Source organism: Suncus etruscus, chromosome 16, assembly GCF_024139225.1.
Source record: "Suncus etruscus isolate mSunEtr1 chromosome 16, mSunEtr1.pri.cur, whole genome shotgun sequence".
Lineage (NCBI taxonomy): Eukaryota > Metazoa > Chordata > Mammalia > Eulipotyphla > Soricidae > Suncus > Suncus etruscus.
The window spans coordinates 5,321,770-5,343,952 of record NC_064863.1 but is presented as its reverse complement, the minus strand read 5'-3'; the positions used below and the strand labels follow the sequence as shown (position 1 = coordinate 5,343,952).

Here is a 22,183-nt window from a genome sequence, read left to right as displayed (position 1 = left end):
TAAAACCCATTTCATTTCCTATTGCCTCCATCCTGAATTTGAGTGCTATTTCTTAAAAAAAAAGTGAATCTACTTGTATGAAAGATTTGTAATATTTCTAATAAATTGCCTAGGTATCTGGGAAATCAGAACCACCAGCTCAGAGCTTTTATTACCTTGATCTACAAGTGAATAGAGACCAAGGATCACCTAATCATTTGAAGAAATCTTTTAGCTCCAGGAAAGAATTAAAATTGCAGAAGACTTGGGAAAAACAGATTACATATTCAGAGAAAACTCTAACATGTATTTTATGGGCCAGTTTGCCTGTACTGGGGTTAAGGCACATACCAATTGACCCCCAGTGCCATATAGCTTATGGTCAATACAGGGGTGGCCTGGTGATCCCTGGCACGACAAGGTTAATGTAGCACTGCTATCTCAGGCCCTGGCACTAAACCACTGGTCCAGATGGGCACAAATTGCTGGGAGTGAGCCCCAGGTTCTGCAAGCATCCTTGCAAGGCTCCCCTACCCTCACTCCCATGGAAGTTTTTTTGTAAATAATAATCCAAGAGAGATGAGAAAGCTACTTTTGTGAAGCAAAATTTAAACATTTATTCATTGGAGGAAAATCAAGTATGAAAAAGAGAGAGAGAGATAGAGTAAAAAAGTGGGTTACAGGATAAGTTGAAAAATTCTCTCCAGAGAGAGACACAGAATAGTCTCATTCATCTATGGATTTTAAGAAAAATTAAAGACATGTTTGCAATAATCTTCAGAGACAAAGAGAGAAGGGCTGGAAGGTCCAGCTCATGACATGAAGCTCACCACAAAAAGTGGTGAGTGCAGTTAGAGCAATAACTACTCTGAGAACTATTATAACAATGTCAGTGAGTGAGGGATGTAGAAAGCCTATCTCGATACAGGTGGGGAGGGGGAGAGAAGAGATGGGGGCATTGGTTATGGAAGGTTGCACGGGTGAAGGGGGCTGTTCTTGTTATGACTGAAACCCAACTACAGTTATGTTTGTAATCAAGGTGTTTAAATAAAGAATTTAGTTTAATAAAAAAAGAAAAATTCTGTCCAACAGAAGAAATAAAAAAGATTAAAAGTATGAAAGGATAGTAGAAAATCTCTCTCTCTCTCTCTCTCTTTCTCTCTCTCTTCCCTTTTAGACTCTTCTTCCATACTTATAAGATACAGGATAGGCAGGATCCAGGTAGGTAATATCACTTTGGAAGTTCAAACATTAAGGCAAAGTAAAAGATATAACTACAGAAAATATCAACAGATGACAAAAGATCAATAATTAAAATGTAGATTTCTTAACATTTAGATCACAGACTAGAAGAAAAATAGAAGGATGCTGGAAGAAGCTATCCCCTATGATGTTCTCATCACTTTAGTTTTTATTAAAGGATCTTATAATTATATTTCCAAATCACATCACCAGAAAGAGGCATTTATCAATTTCTTTCCAACTTCTAAAAATGTAGTCATTTCACTGATAGAATGACTACATATATGTCTATATATATAAATATACACGCACATATATATGACTCTTTGATTACATTCTCTGAAACAAACAACTGGTTTATATTCAGAAACCAACTTACATTCAGAGAGTCTGCTAGTTTACTCATTTTTTTTCAATTTTTCAGCAAAGGTTGACAATACCTTTGAGGAAAATGTATTTTAAAAATAACTAGCTGAAACAAAGCAATCTCAAATCAAATTCAAATACAGTTTTATTTTAGGAAAAAATCATAATGAGCAAAGGCAGATTTACTTTTGTTCTCTTCTCAAGAAAAGAAGTAGTTCTCCATGTGAGGTCCTAGGATACTCCTGTGCATCAAGTAAAAATAGCAGGTAGATACAGATTTTTTCTTCTAGTTTATCTTTAATGTCAGGTAATTTGCATCATTCCCTTACAAACTGACAACTTGGAAGAACAAAATGACCTCTTTCTCTGTTTACTCTAGAATCCTTGCATGCCCCCTGCCACTTTGGGGGAAAATGTTCTGATATTGAAGATCATATCCCACAGAACCTTCTTGAAGTGTGGCCTAGGCCATTTCCTCTTCCTGTCCTTTTTCTCCCTGTCTATTTTTCAAGATAGGGGCTTTACCTTTAGAAAAAGTTCTACTTAACAGTAAATTTTCATTCTACTTGACTTCATCTCCTGAATCAAGCCCTACTGTTTACAATTAAGAATTCTCATTGGTATATAGCTCAACCTCTAACTGGAATTATAATCCTTTGACAGATGATCAAGTTGCCCATGAATATTTCCAGCCACAGGGAGCACCCCACTTTCTAAATTCAGCTGTTCTTCTGCTGGATAATTGCAGATAATATAAAGTGGTTTTCTTGACTCAGGTGAAATGTGCCTCCTTTCAACTTTTATCCATCAGTGCTCCACTTCTATCAACACGGCAAGTAGGTCTCTTCTTTGATGCTCTAACTATAAATATTTATAGCTATTTTCGTCCTCTATTCTCTGTGTCTGGTTTCCTGAGAGAAACTGCATAATTCTGGTTGCCACTTTTCTTATGATCCACCTTGACTGTTATTACTTTTGACTGATAGAAGCTGGTCTTTCCAAAAGCATAGGATACAGAGAACCAATGGGAGAGAACAATCAAATGACACTGAGTCATAATGTGATAAATCTACTTTTTCTATCAGTTTCTTATGCCTTCCAACTCAAAGAAAGTTTTAAATTTGGAGCTTGTCTATCACTAATAACTTTGCAACTTTTCCCATCGTTTCAATTATTAAGTGATATGGTTGCATTTTCATTATACTTAATTTAATGTGTCCTTCAAGCTATACCAGTTTCCTCCTACGGCAATAATGTTAAGTGCAGCCCATAAAATTGTAATTAAAAATTTAAGAAATGTTAAAGAAAATATAAGAAGGAAAAATATAGAAGATGATGTATCAAAAAGTCCCCCAAATTATGGTGGTGGATTTCACTAACTGACCTTGGTAAGCACAATTTTTGAAAGAGATGATGGACTGAAGAATAGCATGAGACTATCTCTTTCATATGAATAAATATTCACATATGTAAACCCTTATTAGGACATCTGTGTTTCCTTAGTAGTATAATGTAACATTAGCATTAGGAATATTATCATGAATAACTTCTCTACTTATTTTAGCTCCTAGCCCCAAGTAATCATCTTCTGACATACTTCACTTGAAGTATTACATTCTCTTTCATTTTTAGTTTTTGATCAGAATTGTGGATTTGCATTACAATTCTTATTAGTTTCCAGAACTTAATCAGACCCGGTTCTTTACGAAACTGGCATGGCATCTCTAGTGGACAACATTCACTATCCTGTCCCTAAGCCCCTTGTTTAAGCCACATCAAGCAGATTTGGAATTCTGACTTACCTGTGGCATGCTCTCGTAGACCTACATCAAATGCAAGTTTATCTGTCTGTGATCTTGATGTAGTTAAACATGTTAGATACTGTGAAAGAAGAACAGATGCCAGTGAAGTCACACTCCTGTCAGGGTTTGGGATCCTATTACTAACTGGCTACCAATTTCAACATTGAGCTACTGTGAAAATGATTTGACTCTATCATTGGTTACAATCCTTTCAGTAAATTCTTTAAAATATATTTTTAAAGATGTTATTACCCAGTGACCTAACTCACAGCAGTCTATGTTACAGAAATAAGTGTAACCTGTTATATAGGATTAAGTCCAAAGATATTCTGAGAGATTCAAAGTAGTTTATTATAATAATTAACATGTAGGCAATAATTAAGAGTTCTCTGTGTTATTGCTAGGGATCAAACCCAGGGCTTCACAACTGTACAGGATTTATTCTATCACTGAATTGCATCCCTAGTTCTATTTACAAAATTTTAATGCCTAGCATCAACAACATCACGACAGAGCTGTCATTGGACAGCAGGCAGAATGGGCAATAGCAAATGATTCTCAAACTCCTATTACTTTCTGTTTTCCCAATTTTCTGTTTTAAAACTATCAAATAATGTGTATTTTTAATATTATGAAATACTTGCATATATAAAACTCACAAAATGCTTTTTAAAATAATAAATGTATGGATTTGTAGTGGCTCTACAGTGGGCAAAGTGCTTGCTATGCATGTGGCCAACTCAGTTTCCATCTCTGGCACCACCTATGGTCCCCTGAACCTACCGGGAGTGACTTCTCAACATGTCCTGTCCCCCACTGGGTCCATACCAAAATGAAATATTAAGGGTTAAAGAAAATATATAGCTTTCCTCCTGCTTACTTCATAAATAATCAAAATGGCTGATCTTAGAACTAGATGGGGATGCTGACAGGTGCTTTGGGATATGATTTCGAGATTATGCATCCAGCTCTCTGAAAAAGGGAAATGGAGAATTGGTTCACAGAACAATGACATCATACAAGTTTTATTCTCAGGGCTGATCCAAGAAACTAGCTGTTCTAGAGGTATGTTACCTGTGAGTGGGAGATTTGGAGTTGGGGAAAACTAATATAAACTAACTAATGAAAGCCTTCATATGTGTGCCATGATGTAAGTCTCAATCTTCAAGGCCTAAAGTGTATGGTTTAAAGTTAGTTTTTCTATGGAGAAAGCAAAAGGAGGTATTTAGGTTTTGTCTACATTTTTATAAACAATATATTCTGAAAGAAAAATGACCACCTGTCAATTCTAGAGATTTTTGGGTGTACACAATTTTATCCCCCCTCTAAATATTTCCATCTCTTGCTTTGATAACCTCCCATTTGCTCCTTTTAATTCTATTTTTTTTGTCAGGAAGGGCTACAATAAATTAAAGTTGAGGCCAAAAAGGTCATGTTCTTACCAGTGCTCAAGAAAATAAAATGCTGAAACAAATACATTATTTAAGGAAGCAACAGTTCTTCTGCCAATTTGATAGTTTGAGATGAACTTTGCAGCTTTCTACAGTATAAATGCGTGAAATAGTCTGGAAATAATGTAACAGTTTCCCATAAGCACTAGAGAAAGAATACACCTTTTTCAGATAAAGATAATAAGTGGGGATGGCACAAGTAGGTAAGGGAAGTAAATGTTATTAGAGATGCTATTATGTTTGATCGAGATTACAATATTCTGCTAATGCTCCGTGCAAAACACCGGCAATGTGTAGTTAACAAATTTATTCCAAACTAGAATTTCCCTTAGGACCTCAGATTTCACTGAGTTATCACAAGTTTGATTTAATTCTGGTTCTTGATTCCTTATTAGCTATTTCTTGGTCAGTTTATTTTTTATTTTTTGACTGTCTGGTGTCTTCTTTTCCACTTGCTTCTGGATGAATTCATTTTATTTAAGAATTGGAGCAGTGGTGATATCTCAATTCCTCTGGCCATTAAAAGAGGGGAGGTTTCATATGGTTCAGATGTTCATATTATTCATATGTGTTATATTGTTCAATGTTCATATTGTTCCTATGCTACAACATACTCATGTTGTAATAATATTTTCCCCTATGTTAGGAATCCTTATAGATTCAAATTTGACATTTAAATGGACTTACCATTCCACTGAAGGAGTGCCTCAGGAGAATCGCATGGCCATACAATAGAGTCCTATGGCCACCTCCTTGGGCTGCCTGTGGAAAACCAGGAGGGTAAAGTCAACACCAGCCAGCTGGGACCCCAAGCGCAAGGAGCCAAGAATTCTGGAAGACAGACTACAATGAAAAAGACCCATTGCAAAGCTTTCAAGGAATTCATTCTATAAGCAAATGCCCGTCTCTGAGGAGAGAGAGAGACGTGTGGTCACAGCATGCATCGACCTAAGGAGAGGCCAGGCCAGACTGCTGCTCCAAAATGGCCCCTGCCTGGATGAGCAGAAACTCAGAACCCTTCTGTCAGGGAAGCGTGTGGATGAGGCAGGGCTGCTTACCTTCCTTTGAAACTTCTCAGAAGCAGTCATAGTGAGAGAGAAAAACAAATGGGATGTAGTGACAGCCCCTCAATAAAAAGGCAATGCAGGGGGCAAACATATGGTCCCTTTATGGCTGGGGGCCCTTCCCTACGAGGAGGGTATGTCTTATGCCCATTTCTTTTAACGAGCCCCATTTTCCCAGATAACATACCAGCGAGCGAAGGCTCTGAAATTCAGATCTTGAAAAGGGCAACCAATTATGCAGAAATAAACCCAACATAGAGGGTCCATCTCTCCACTTTGCTGCCTCACTGATCAGTCTACTCTGGCCTTTTGCTGGATGGTAGCCCATAAGCAAGTGTGCAAGAGACCAGAGGAAGAGCTAACCCAACATAGAGTCAATGATTTCTGTTTCTGATTCTTTTCTTCCTCCAGTTTGATCACATACACTCTGAACAGTTCACAATATAGAATAAAAAGTATTCTAGACAGAAGCAGTAAGTAACACTGAAAGCTGAGATTTATAGAACATTCTAGAAATTTGGGGGTATCAGTGTTTTCAATTTCATGTGGAACATCTCTTCTGATGTTTCTATGTGAATTGTCCTCAGAATCAAAACCAAATTTTAATACACTTATTTAAGAAAAAAGAATTGCGCATATGCCTCCACTTCCAAACATGCAGGAAAAGAGAATCAAAATTATGAGATCAAAGACAAATCACAGAAAGAGATTCAAATATATTCCTAGTACAGGCACTATAATCTGTTTAGAGTTACAGGTCAGGAGTTTGATCTTATCTCTAGCTTGTGCTCCTTCAGAGCAATGAGAAATGAAGAAAAAAGCCAGAAGGGAAAGAAGAAGCTAATAAAGCCTGGAGTAATTTTATTTCATCTCTATTTAGACACACAGAATCACTCTGTCAGAGATGATTTCCATGCCATATAATGAGCCTAAAGATAAAAGATAAAGGTTGTACTAAATTGTTTAAAAAATTACACAACTACTTGTAAGTGTGGCTGTGATCTTTCTGTTTTTTGGTTTTGGGCCATACTCAGTGGTAGTCAGGGTTACTCAGGCTCTGCTCAGAAATTACTCCTGGAAGGCTTGGAGGACCATATGGAATGCCGAACTTGGACTTGAGTTGGCTACATGCAAGGCAATGCCTTACCCACTCTGCTATCGCTCCAGCTCTGGCCATGTTTTTTTTTTTTTTGGTTGGTTTTTGGTTTTGGGGTTACACCTGGCAGTACTTAGGGGTTACTCCTGACTCTGCACTCAGAAATCGTTCCTGGCAGGCACTGGGGTCCATATGGGATGCTGGGATTTGAACCACCGTCCGCCCTGGATAAGGCAAAGGCCCTACAGCTGTGCTATCTCTCCGGCCTCATCTGGCCATGATTTTTATACAGTGTCAGAGATATTTAGATGCTCTCAAGATTTAATGGAATAAAAGAATTAAATGCTCCACACAACTTTCAATTTTCTTGAAGTCATTGGAACTTTGGTTACTGTGTTTACAAATGTGTCAACAGCTTACATTAAAATGTGTCATACTAAATAATTTTCGCATCTTGTCATGTCTAACTGAAACATTCTCTATCCACGTCTATTATTACGAGTTAATTGATAGCTTGTGGTGACTTGTGCTGTGGGTGGAGACAGCCCACTAGCCCAATGTCTCAAATTAAACTGACAAAACTTCCTATAGAATTATAATCTAGGCAGGCTGCCACCTGCCTCCAGCTTTTCTTTGTTTCTCTCAATCCTGTGAACATTTCTAAGAGTGCAGAGTTGATTACTCCCAAAGCAGACATGAGGGTTGGGAGAATTTTTCAGAAATGCCAGGGAATTAAAGGGGTTAATTATGGTACCAACGGGAAGACTTTGGGACTTCAGATAATTCAGTGGGACAATTCTATGCTGAACCACAAATCTTCATACTCCAATCTGGACAAGAGCAATAGCTCCCTGACTGCATTCCCTTTTACCTCCTTATTACGGTCTTGCAGTTTTTCAGGAATCAGCCAGTTATATATCTTTAGAGCTTTACAGGGAAATACAGAATCTACCTTATATTTTCTTCTTTTGTATTCTAGTCTACCCTTTTAAAATGCAGGGACTAAAGTGATCCCTGAACACAAAACCAGAGTTAGGAGTAAGCATTGAGCATAGCCATGTATGACCCAGCCCCACCCTCAACACTGCCAATTTTCTTTTCTTTTTTCAAAATATATTTATTGATTTGTTTATGGCTCTGTGCCCATGGGTCACTCCCTCTTGGGCTCACAGGGCCATACAAAGTGCTGGATATCGAAATCAGTTCTACCATATGCCTGTACTATCTGTCTGCCCATAAAACCTAAATTTAAAAACCATACATATCTAGAGAGATTTGTATAAAGAGATTATTGGCTGGATTTGGCCTATGGCTAGTGTTACTGTCCCTTGCACTATTAATCTGGTCCATTCCCTCCCTGACTTCACCCAACTATTACCACACTATTCATCTCCAAACCTCTGTTCTAGCTACATGAGCCTCCCTTTGTTCTTGAGGCAAGCATGTTCCCATTGCCTGCATTGTTCCTGTCAGCTGACATGCCCTTCTTCTAAAGTACTACTGATTTCTTCTACCTCGGACTCAGTAGTATGCTCATGGATCCTTAGAGGAAATCAATTTTGAGCAGTCCTACTAAAAGAACGATCACTCTTCCTCTATTAGGTTTTTCTTTTTTTTTTTTTTTTTATGACATTTGTTAGGTGTGCATAGGAACCCATGTGTTATCTTTACCTTACCATCCCTTAGGACATTAAGTAGCATGAATTTTTGTTTTCTCCCATATCAAGATCTCTTTGATTGGTGGATGGCAAATAGAATACCCATGGCCATATTTTATATTTATATTTTATGAATAACACTGGGTATAGAATATTAATTATAATAATTATTTTATATTATCTCTATATTATTGACGGAGGCACAAGGAAACTTTCCCATTGTTGGTTTGTGAGCACTGAGCTTAAATTTGAACTTGGATCTAATTATAAATTCCCATAATTTTTCACTTTCTGATGGCATTTCTCAAGAAACATGCTAGGAAATAAACACGATGTTGTGTAGAAAACTGCAGGGATCTGTTCACAAAGGGAATTCAGAGCTCATGACTTTATATAAAAGCTTATTGAGATACAGTCCTGTCTGTCAGGAGTGACCTTAGCTGTCACCATTGGGAGCAAAAGAATATTTAGTAAGACTTCACAGGGTTGTGAGGGCAAAGTTGGTATGCCATGTCCAGAAGAAAAATGTTCCACTAGATTATTAATATAACCAGGGCCTGTAATTTCAAAATTCTGTGACTGACATCTCTTTTGGTGGTTCTCAGGGAACACAGCCTCCTCGTGTGATAAATCTAATTGAGTATGGAGTCAGAGCGGTGGTGCAGGTGGTAGGGTGTTTGTTTTGCATGCACTAACCTAGGATGGACCGAGGTTCAAACCCCTGGCATCCCAGATGGTCCCCCAAGCCAGGCGTGATTTCTGAGCTCATACCCAGAAGTAACACCTGAGTGTCAGCAGGTGTACCTCCCCTCCAAAAAAACAAAACAAAACAAAACAAAATAAAACAAAACCAACAACCTAATTGAGTAACCAAGGTTTTTGCATGTGTGTTTGTGTGTTGGTGGTGGGGTGGGTGGATAGACCTCTGTTACTCCAAGACACCCATAAATATTTCATGACACTAGATATCTATGTCAACTTTTAGATAGAAATCTTGAGTTACACTTGATATGTGTGAGTAGGAGGATGGCAGACTAATTTGACCCATGAAACCTTCAGGGGGCATCTTAGTGAGGAAGCTTAGGGCAAGCTTTCTAGATGTGGCTATATATGATTTTATTTTCATTTGCTTCCTTATGCCACTTCTGTTCCAGTCTTTTATGCCTTTCTAACCTGTCACAGAGCCACATTTCCTAAGCACGTAGGAGGCTTAGGAACATTGCTAAGCTTAAGATGATTCCTTTAATTAAAAAGACAAGTGTTATTGATGCTATATAAGTAAACAAACCAACAAAAACTGTGAATTCTAACAGCACAACCAAAAGCAACTCCGTGCTTTCAGTTGGAAAACTTAATGACAGTCTTTTCACTAGTGCCACTAAATATTAACTTTAGAAATTCACTTAGATGAGAACCTTCAAAATGAAATGACAAAACTTCCTTCTACAAAAGGAAATTTGATTCTGTGAAATACAAAGGTGCATTTTGTCACAAAATGAAAACACTGATATTTGTAAATGCTATTTTCCTAAATTTAACTTAGAGATTTAATGCCAACCTGATAAAATTATAATAATTGAGCATCTTAGACTTCAAGAAAATTGCCATAGATTTAATCTGGAAATATAAACATGAAACTTTTAATCTGAAAAAAAATCCAGGCTTTAGTAAATATAATGAAGGAAAATTCATTCACTCTGGTTGTGGTTCAAAGAGAAAAATGTGGCACAATACAGGAAGTATATAAATAAGTCTAAAATGTAGCATACAATAAAGTAGATTCTTAGTACAGCGAGGTGAATATGGAATTATTAACCAAATGTCTTTGTGATATGTAGATGAAAATCAGAAAAGCATTCAAGCAGTCACAGGAAATAGAAGATCCTGTGTGGATAATACATTTTAATATTTCACTTTAAAATGAAATTCTAAAACCAGCCTGTAACAAATAGCCCACATTCTTTTACAGACCTAATGCTTATCCCGGCTTTGAAAAAAGGGACGCACTCAAAGGAAATAAAAGACACATATGACTTACCAAGGTCACTCAACTTCAGCACAATGGAAAACTTCAATATTTAATGCAATGGAGAAATTATAATTCTAACCAGAGTTAACATTTATTGAACCATAGGGGCGAAAAAGCAAGATTCTGATATGCAAAGGATATGAGCAAATGATTCATATCAGGAATAGAATGAAAACATATGAAGATATTTTATTTCTTCTTGTAATGAAAGGAATGATAATTAAAGTAACTTTGTGATTCCATTGCACATCGACTAAATTCGCAACAATGGGGAAAAAGTGCTCTCAGAGCTAAAATTGAGCTAGTGCCATGTTGTACAAGGTGGCACTCTTTCTGTAAAGCAATATGGTAATATAAAAGGGATTGTAAAGGAGATCATAATCTTTACTGGAGTAATTTTACACCTGAGGATAATTAAAAGGAAGCAAAGAATCTGCACTGTTGTAATAAGAGTGTTATAACCTGGGCAAACAGGAACTCATGCAAAAAGCTAAACATCCAAAGGAAAAATCTAATGCCTAGAAAACCATGGATTTTCAAGATGCTCTTTTTTGCAACACAATATATATATATATATATATATATATATGCATCTGTATACATGTATATATTTATAAAGCTCCAGAGGTTTTTTAGGAAATAGAGAAAAATATTATGACATACCTCTGTGAATGAGACAGAATACAAAATAGTTTCCATTATTATGTATACGCGAGAATGAAGAGAAAACTAACAGAAGTATAAATAGTTATTTGGTCGACTTGCAGAACCATTGAAATCTTCCACTTTTATTTTTAACACCATACATAATTTCAAGAAAAAGCATTCATTTAGGGCTGGAGAGACAGTATAGTGAGTAGAGCATTTACCTTCTACTTTCATATTCAGTAGGTGGCACTCTATATAGGTTCCTGAGTGTTGGTTTACACCAGGGGTCTCAAACTCAATTGACCTGGGGCCACAGGAGGCAAAGTTGGGGTGAGCAGGGCCGCATAAGGGATTTCACTTACCGAATATTTGCAATAAAAAATCGCATTAGTAAGAAAAAAATCGCAAAAAATTGCATTAAACATTTGCATACCCCGAACGGAACTGCTGGGGTATGCGAATGTTTAATGCAAATTTTTTCTTACTAATGTGATTTTTTATTGCGATTATTCGGTAAGCGAATAATCGCGAATACTGTGATATTTGAAGGCCGGCCAAGGGCCAAAAAATGTTGTGCGGAGGACCGTGAGTTTGAGACCCCTGGTTTACACCTTATGTAACCCAAAACAAAGGTTATCCCTGGCTTCTTGGTATCATTTTATTTACAACTTGATTTCACCCAAAACAAAGATTGCCTTATATGCAAACCTGGGCAGGATGAACTCAGGATAGCAACCCCACCTTGGAGTTGTCTCTAGACTCAATAAAATAATAGTACTTCTGGCAGGCAGCAGGCTCTCCAGATTAGGTAGAAGACTGTCAGAATACATGTGTTTCATCCTCAACCTGGTTGGCATTCTTTCATGTGCAACCCTGATATACCTGGGCTTGGAGATATAGTGCCTGGGATGATTTTACACTGACCATCAGCAGGAATGATACCTCAGCACAGAGCCAGGAAGGAATGATCTCCAAGTACCACCAGGTATGGTTCAAAAGTGATAAGGAGGGGCATGTAAATTTGTCAATGTGTACATTAGTGTACATTAGAAAGGATAGTATGTAGTATGTGGTTAGAGATGTGAAATGCTATGAAAGAGTTTGCTAAGGCTGGGTAGATAGTCTGAAGAGCTGGAGCACAACATTGAATATAACAGGCCAAGTACCTACCACCCAAAGTGAATCCTCAACATCTCATCAGAAGTTCTCACAAAGTGGGACACTATCACAAAAATGGTACAAAAAAACTAAAGTGTTTGGCATTTGCTTACGGCTGCAGAGGTTCAAGGTGTGATTAATTTGCCAGGGTTCTAAACAAATGACATAGCATATATTAAAAGCAGGTTGTGATTTAATTGTGCTTGCTTCTTTATCATTAACTCCAGATCTAGCCTGAGGAAAACCTCAGAGAAGCAGCTTTTTGACAAGCTGACCCACTCTAATTTCCTCTGGCCCAGTTCTGCAACACACACACACACACACACACACACACACACACACACACACACACACACACACACACACACACGGAACTCCTGCTTGAATCCAAGATGCAGTTTCTTCCTATATATCTATGCAGACTATTCCTTGGATCCTCTTACTGATCCAGAAGACTTTGTTTCTACACTCTTCCATACTTCCCCAAATCCCTTCTGCAGACACACATTTTCAGGTCCTTTACTGATGCTATAGACAAGCTACCTTCTATTCAATCCAGAAATACTCGGCTTCAGTACCCCTTTCTCTAGGAGAGGATAATAGATAAGACTAGGAAGTATCTCCTCATCTCAAATGCCACCTAAAGAATCCAAATCCATCTTGGATTATAAATATCTAATTCAAAGGAAAAATTTCCTCTTTAATGACAGTTAAAGTAGGCTACTGAACTTCAAGTCTGGTACAAGAGTGAGAGGGAACATAAACTACCAATATAATTTGTTATCTGGAGTCATGCCCTGGGAAGATGGCAAGAGAAATTCACTAGAACAGCGGTTGGAGAGTACAGTGGCTAGGATGCTTGCCTTATTGCTCTGCTTGTGGCTGACTCAGGTTTGATCACTAGTACCACATATGGTCCCCAGGGTACCCCCAGGTGTGATCCTGAGCACAGAGCTAATGTAATCCCAAAACCAGAGAGAATTTTAAAAATAAAAAAAGAAATCCAGTAGGACATGATAGTCCTTTGAATTCCCTTCCTATGTACACAATCTTGAAGAACCGATCAGGACACAAACACTTGTTTCTGCACTTTTCTGAATCAGGTACCCTCCTCTTTACCTGGGTAGCTAGTTTACCATTTCCCAGGTTCTTGGCTTTCGAACATAAAAACACTATATTAGAGTCTTAATTTATTACTTAAATTTTCTACTTGGAATGGGATGGATCAAATGAACCTAGTACTTTTGGAGGTGCCTGTGGGCTAGGTGAGAAAGGCTATGACTTGCCCCTTTAGGAAGTCCTTCAAAGAAGCCTAAGAAGTCAAGCAGGACATGAAGGCCTTGGGGAGAAAGCACTTGAAAGAAGGACTCGCACTTCGAAAATTTCATGATCCTCTAGGAGAGCATTAAAAACTTGAGACCACACAACTTAATTTTGATGAATTCCAGAAAAGAAGAGGAAAGGGGCCTCTGGCACTGCCCCCATGTTGGTCACTACAGCAGTGAGGTACAAGAGGTTTCTGGAAGGGGAACAGCAGATGGCACTGCCCTACTTCTGTAGCAAGATAATGCTGGTAGGTGATGCTGACTCCTTCCCAGTGCTCCCCACTCCCAAATACTGCCACACATCACATGTCCAGGGAATGAAATGGGCACAAAGACAGGCTGTGCTTCCTTTTAAAAAGGGAAACCCATGGGCCAGAGTGATAGCACAGTGGTAGGGCATTTGCCTTGCATGCAGCCAACCGTGGATGGCCTCCCATATGGCCTCCCCCAAGCCTGCCATGAGTGATTTCTAAGTGCAGATCAAGAAGTAACCCCTGCACACTGCTGGGTGTGATAAAAAAGTAAAGAAGGATCCCCCAAAGTTTATTTCTCTATAACCATCACTGAATCTCAGGTGTACTGTTCTCATGAATTATAATTATTGAATATAACCAGTCCACTATCCTCTTGAAGTACCTAGAGTTATTCTTTTCTGGGTCAGAAAATTATGGTAATCCAGCAATTTCCTTTTTTGCTTGTGTCATTAATCTCACAGTAGGTCAAGTTTATAAAGATGGATGCCATGAAAAACTAAGTTCTGGGTCATGATAATCATCCACACAGACACCTTGAACCAGAGGTGCCCATTTCCAGGACAGTGTGCCCATAGTTTCTCTTCTGCAATTAGTTGACCCACATGTGGGTAGTAGAATATGACAGTGGCACAGATGAGTTTTAAATCATAGATTCGATGACCATTATTTCACTGAGCCTGGAATAATCCTTAAATAAACAAATCTGCCTTAAATCCATGATAAGGCAGATTTTCTGGAGAAATCACCTGCCTTCAAGTACTTAAAAATTATATTTCTGATCAGATGAGTGTATAGATATGTGCAATGATTTCAGAATTGGGGATAATCAAGATAAATGTAAAGATCGCTAAGTCTGGGATTCTCTCTCTCTCTCTCTCTCTCTCTCTCTCTCTGAAACAGGAGGCCATTCTCCATTAAGGGCAAAAGATAGTTGTTCCATGTGCCCAAACTGAACATGGCAACTCTAATACTTGTTTCTTTTTTTTTTTCTTTTTTCTTTTCTTTTCTTTTCTTTTTTTTTTTTGTTTTGTTTTTGCATCACACCCAACAGTGCTCAGTAGTTACTCCTGGCTCTATGCTCAGAAATCGCTCCTAGCAGGCTCGGGGGACCAAATGGGATGCCGAGATTCGAACCACCATTCTTCTGCATGCAAGGCAAATGCTTTACCTCCATGCTATCTCGCCGACCCCTAATACTTGTTTCTTATTTCAACGTCTTTTAAAAGAACAAACTGATATTATATTAATGCCTTTTAGATGTATGTTAATTTAAATACTTTGGAAACTAGGTGAACCAACTGTTTTCTTCTCTGTGCCAATTTACCCCTTTTTTTTAATACTGACAAAAATTTTCTAAGAATCTAATGTTGCCAAATTCCCTGTTCATGTAAAGGATCCCATCAGCTAGAGTGTTTTTCAGTCACTATTCTGGTTTTTACTGGAACCACCAATACATATCATACATCAAACCTCTGATAAAATGGTGGTCACATAAGGTCAAGATAAAGCAATCTGTTCAATAATTTCTTTCACCCAAGGTAACATATCATGAATATTTCCTATATAGAATCTGAATCTAAAATGCCAGATTAACTTGACATAAAAAATTGAACACTATAAAACATATAATAATTCTAGGGGAAAATAACATTGCTTTTAATCACAGAATAACAAAAGATGAACATTTTGTTGTAAATATTCTTGACAACAGTGTGCAAAAAAAAACCAACCCATATGAATGTTGAGAGCTCATTACCACTAATTATTTGATCTCTTGTATACTCCTTAAAACTAATTTTTTTCTTTTTGATATCCTTTACCAATAAAATCAGTCTCCATTTCTCTCAAATGCTCATCCATACCAGTTAAATTCTTGCTGTGTAGAGATCAGTTTATCCTGTTCTCTTTATACAACATGGTAAATACTGGGACAACTTCATAGCTCAAGAAATAGCCTGATCTCCCCTGATAGGTATGTGAAGTATATGAAACAATTGGAAGGAGAAGTAGATTCTTTTTGTCCCTTTGGTGATTTATTTTTATAAATAAATTCTTCAACTGAATCATCATGAAGTCACAGTTACAAAATTGTTAATGATTTATTTTCAATTATATAGTGTACTACACACTTCCTGAGTGCACATTTCCCATCATCAATGTCCCAGATTCCCTCCTGCCCTCCTCTTTATCTACTGCCCTACTTGCCTCTGTGGCAGGCATTTGTCTTCCTCATCTCTCTCTCTCTGAAGATCTTAAAATTCCTTTGTAAGCATGAGCATGTAGATAGATATATAAGACACTCCCAATACCTCTGATCTGTATATAAACTGGTTACTACTCTGAGACCAATGGCAAATTCCTTTAAACCTTTCCTACATTCCTTAATCATCTCAATCCATTAGAATCACCAACAAAACTTTAAAATGAAAACTTAGCAAAAAATAAAAAACAACCTACAGGCTGAAGACTACAATTCTATTAAGATATTCATTTGATGGCCAGGCTCGAGCTCCCAGAAAGTTCTGAAACACAACCAACTTGGAGAATAGTTCTCTAAGATTTCTCCAGGCACCCTTCATCCAGGAACTCAATGTGATGCTCACAGACAGCAAGCACTTCTGTTCTCAGAACAGTTGTCATGGACAACTGACTGTCTGATCTTCCTTTTAGAATTTCTCCCAACACCTACTGAAGCAAAGATCAAATAAACATGGTTGTGTCTCCTGGTTTGTTCCCATTACAAGACTAACATTCAACATTGTCTCACTGTCTCTTTTTTTCTCACCTCACTGTCACTTTTTGTTCCATTACTACATGTGTAGCACGTAGAACCATACACATTGCTACCACAAAATCTATGTGCAAGGTCTACCTTATTCCTCCCTCCCACCTATATAGCAATTTTTAAGATTTGCAAGGTCAGTAAGACTCTTCCTGAGTTTTATCACCTCTGATTTGTAACTAATTCTGCTACCTGTCTGAACTCTCAGGGCTGGGGGGAGAGAGTTAGAGAACAGAACAGGTCAGGAGGAAAAGGGCTTTTTTCCCCCGTATGTGGTCACTCTTCTCACCAGTCACCTGTATTTATTCTCATGCTTGTTTTGGTGCTCTAAGGATCCATAGATGTGTTTTGGTGTGCTTCAGCAACTTGTGTTCTTATCTACAACATCCTATTTTTACCTCCATGTCACAGAGAGTTCACATCTTTTTGAGGTGCTTTGAGTCCAAGTCTCACATTTGGGCACTGTCACTCAAATGGCTTTTTTCAGAAGCCCACATTTCAGAGTCTTAGTTTACATCTCAGTATTCCTGCCAGCAGCTACCTTTTCTTCTATCAAAGAGAAAAGTTGTTTTTGAAGAAAGTCTCCTATGCTGCTCTGTAAATGGAGCCAGGACCTGGATAAAACAACCTCCGACTGATCTATTTTCTCCACATTGTTCAGGGAGTCAAATTCATTACACTGACATCAGAAGATAACCTACTGGGGCTGACAGCAAAAATATAAACTTCTTTGGAGCTACAAGAAACCTCTTTGTGGGCAGAGGAAGACTGCATATTAAAATTAGCATCTGCCATCCAGGGGCGGAGGAGTGTGGTTGAGAAACACCAAGGACAAATCTCAATTTAAACAACAAAACCAAATGTCCTCTACTTTTGCCACTTTTCATTATTAGAGAAATATAAATGAATAAGTGAATGAACAACACAACTTTATTATTATTATAATGCGATAGTTTGTTACCAAAAGTAATGCTGCAAACAAAGAACTACTAGAAAAGGAAATAAAGAAAAATACTCCACTTAATATAGTACAAAGATAAGGAAGTATATAAGAATTTAATCAAGGAAGTTACACATGTGTGTATAGAAAATGTGATACTGATGAAAAGAAATGAAAATAAAAATAAATTGAAAATTACAATTGTATCCATTAAATAGTAAATTTATTATTACTTTTTTCCAAGTTCCTTTAAACCATATGTCGTCAGTGCAATCCCTATCAAAATAAAAATTACAATGGAAGCTTTGTAAGAATTAGAAAAATAATTTTGAAAGTGTATATGGAACCAGAAATCAAAGCATCCTAAGTATGAAAATGTTGGTGTTATCACATTTCCTGACTTTAAACTTCATGACAAAGCTATCATAACCAAAATAAAAATAGAAATAGAAATACAAACCAATGGAATTAAGTCAAGAATCCAGAAATGAACTCATATAGATCTGACCAACTGATATTTGGTAAGTCTAGAATACTCTGGAAACAGTCTCTAATAAGATGCGATGAGAAAAAATACATAAATGAATCTATCTAGAATGAAACTATACACCTCTATAATACCAGTTGCAAAAAAAGCAACTCAAAATGAATTAAAGATTTAATATAAGATCAGAAATTATAGTTCATAATACATAACATAAAAATAAAAAATAGACATAAATCTCTATTACACAGATCTTGATAATAGTTGTTAAAATACAGGCAACAAAATAAAAGAATTGAACTATATCAAACTAGGAAGCTTCTGCACAGCAAAAGAAACAACCTGAAAAATGAAAAGTGATATTTTCACTCATAATGAGGAATTAACATGAAAATGCAGAACCAACTCAAATGATACAATAGGAAAACAAAAACTTACAACTAATCTTCTTTAAAATGGGAAATGAATTTAGATAGTTTTCCAAGAAAATATGAAAATGACTAACAAATACACAAAAAGGAGCTCAACATCTCATGATTAAAGAAATGCAAATAAAATCCTAACCTATATTAGAATGGCCAATATGAAACTGATAAGAAATAACAACAAGTGCTGGTGAGGATATGGAGAAAAGGAACTCTTGGATATTACTGTTGGAATGTCAATACATAGAATTACTATGGAAAGAAGTAGAGCGGAATCTCACATTAAAAGTAGAACACTATAGAGATGATCTAGCTAATTAGCTTCTTGGGATTAATTTAAAATAGATAACATTAGTCTTTTTTTTTTAATTTGGGGCCACATCATGCAATGCTCAGGTCTTACTTCTAGCTCTACATTCAGTGGTCATTCCTGGAAATATATGGGTTGTCAGGGATCGAATCCAGGTGACCAAAAGCAAGACACGTGCCCTACCAACTGTACTACTGCTCTTTTTGATTTAAAAAAATCACTTTTACTTTTTTCGAAAATCCATCATTTTTGTGTTTTAATATTTTATCCTGCCACATTATTATACAAATCTATTGATTTTAGAATATTTTTGTATTCTTTGTCTTTCTAAATTTAGTATCATGTCATCTGCACAGAGTGAAATCTTGACTTTATATTTTTCTATTTGGGTGTTTTTTTTTTTTTCTTGCCTAAATACTAGATCAGATGATTAAAAAAATCACTCTTTTAAAGAATTGTCTGTGCCACCACTGTCACCACAGCCTGAGTGAGGGTAGCCATGGTGTGAAAACAATATATCTCACCATATTGAATAGGTAAAGAGAATATAGTACACATGTATTGGAATATTACTTGGCTATAAAAGGGCTTCCTGACATTTACTACAACATAGAGACTTCAATAGTATTTTACTAAGTGAATTTATGATATTTGTAAAAATGACAAATATACCATCTCTCTTATATGTGTTATCTAAATAAGAAACCATATAAAGATCATTTTTGTGTTTGTCACAAAAGTGAGTATTGAGATGTAAAGGGGGAAATTAGGCAAAGGTGGTCTGCAAAATGTATATATCCCAGTTGCAAGATCGCTAAGTACAGGGGATGGAGTAAACAGCTAGATGTCTATAGTGGAAGCAGATCTATGCAATATTTGAAATTTTCTGAGTAGATTCTAAAAACTCTCACAAAGATAAACATTTTCTGTAACTATATGAAGTCATGGATATTTGATTAGATTTATTGTCTAATATTTTTTAAATGCTATCAAGTTCTTATGTGGCACATCTTAAGCTTATGTGTATTTAATTTTAGAAATAAATATTTCAATTGATTGCTGCTCTTTATATCAGAAGAGATTGCTAACTGCAAAGGACTCTTGGAAATTCAAAGAAGCAGGTAAGTTATTCAAGTAAAACCACAGTGAGAAAGGAAGACAGAAAAGTGGACATGAGTTCGGGCAGTCTGTACAAATTCTTGGTAATACCTTACTGTTTACTAATCCATATGCATTTACAGCTGTTTATACAACTTGGAGAATTAAGGAATCTGGTCTCAATAGCACAGGGCTTTTTAAACTTTTTTGTACTTAAATCCACTTTTATCTAAGAAATTTTTATGATACCTTGGGTATTTAGGATTATAAAATAAGTATAGAAATAAAACATTTACTGATAAAACATAAATGTATTATTTTAAAACATTTTTAAAGAAATTATACAACCCTAAATGGGGTTTTGATCCCTTTTAAAAAAAGCAAGATACTAGACAATTATGCCATAAAACCAGAAACCTGAGTACGGAAATAATATATGGAAAGCATCTTGCAAATGCTTTTTAAGTAGGTGGTAAAAGGTGAAGAAAGTGATGCAGTTCACAATAATGTGAGCTACAGAAATTCCTATGATAACTCAAAAGAAAAATAAAGTTCAATATGTACTCATAATCATAAACAGGAAAATAAAATGAAGCTATAATCCTGTAATTATTATAAAATTTATTTTAATTATTATAATCAAATTTAAATTTTAATTACAAAATTTAATAATTATGAAATGTAATTGTTATGAAATTTAGTCACTTTAAAAATAAAAATGGGCATAACTGAGATTCTTGAGGTATCATTTTCATTGCATTTTTTGCTAGCTATGGTGGGAGGAAAGTATCTAGTATTCTTCCCAATACTAGAGTTTGTTCTCCGATATTATTCTAGATAAAATGGAGTCAAGGATTTAAAAGTTAACTGTCATACCATTTATCAAAAATTTAAGATGGACAAACCATCATGTTATTGTACTGAAACAATGGTATTCTCAGAGAATGGCATTCTGAAAGTGGTAAAACTAAGAAGTCTAGAGCACATACCTTTAACCAACCAGAAAGGACCCGAATACCAGAGAAAATGATTACTTGGAATGTGAAGCTTGAGATGAAACTAAGTCAGAAATAGGGAGACACAGTGTGAAAAGGCTACTATGTAATAGACACGGTAGTTTCCAATATAGTCTTTTATTCTTATTATTTTCAGGCGATATCTGGCAGTGCTGTTTACAGGGGTTATTGAAATGTCAGGGATTGAACCTAAGACCTCGCACATGCAAGGTCTGTACTTTTTTATTCAAATCCTTTGGCATCCCAATGTAGACTTAAAGTAGTGTTTTCTTTTGCTTCAAATTAAGCTTATTTTATTTCAATATAATTTTTAATAAAAATATTATAAAATCAAGGTATAGATTGGAAAGGTCAGTCAAGTGGTGAGAAATTACATAGACCATGTGTTGAACTCTTTTTTTTTTTATTTAAACACCTTGATTACATACATGATTGTTGAACTCTTAACACCATTTTTGTTAACATGGTGACCTTTATTGATGGCCAATAACTATTTTTCACCCATTTTGTAAAAGCTAAGGAGTTCCATCTGGGTAAGAATTCCATGCAGAGATGTAGATTTAGTGGATACAAATTAAAGGGTCTGGAGTTAGAGGCATATCTAGGGAGGTTGGGGACTATAGGTGGAGTACTATCTCAGTTCCATGTTCTGGAACACTCTGGGATTTGTAGGTAGTACCTGAGAGCCCCTTTCCATATCAAACATAAATATTTAAAGTAGATCTGACAGATACAATAGTCTCTGGCTTGGAGGGGTACATTCACATGTTAGACAGAATTATTTGGGGCTAGGCAACAAGTTTAAATAGCCATATTGGATAAAACAGGGCTAAATGCTGAATATAAAACTCTATCATTCTATCTATCTATCATTTGAATATAAAAAATCATGTTTTTAATATACAACATCTGGGACATTACTCTTAATGAGAAGATTTTTAAGCAATTGATTTTTTTTTGTTTTTTGGGGGGGGGCATACCTGGTGCCACTCAGAGGTTACTCCTGACTCTGCACTGAGAAATCACTTGTGGCAGGCTTGTGGGACCATATGGGAT

General features: G+C 36.4%; 1 protein-coding gene across 1 annotated transcript in view; it reads right to left on the bottom strand.

The window, feature by feature from the left end:
- Window positions 1-22,183, bottom strand: part of RYR3 (ryanodine receptor 3) — a 473,873-nt gene that overhangs the window by 365,167 nt on the left and 86,523 nt on the right. The window contains exons 5-6 of the mRNA XM_049790221.1: window positions 5,528-5,602; window positions 3,390-3,468 (exon numbers count right to left, since the gene is read on the bottom strand). Coding sequence (XP_049646178.1) covers window positions 3,390-3,468; window positions 5,528-5,602 — 154 coding nt within the window. The remainder of the gene's footprint in view (window positions 1-3,389; window positions 3,469-5,527; window positions 5,603-22,183) is intronic.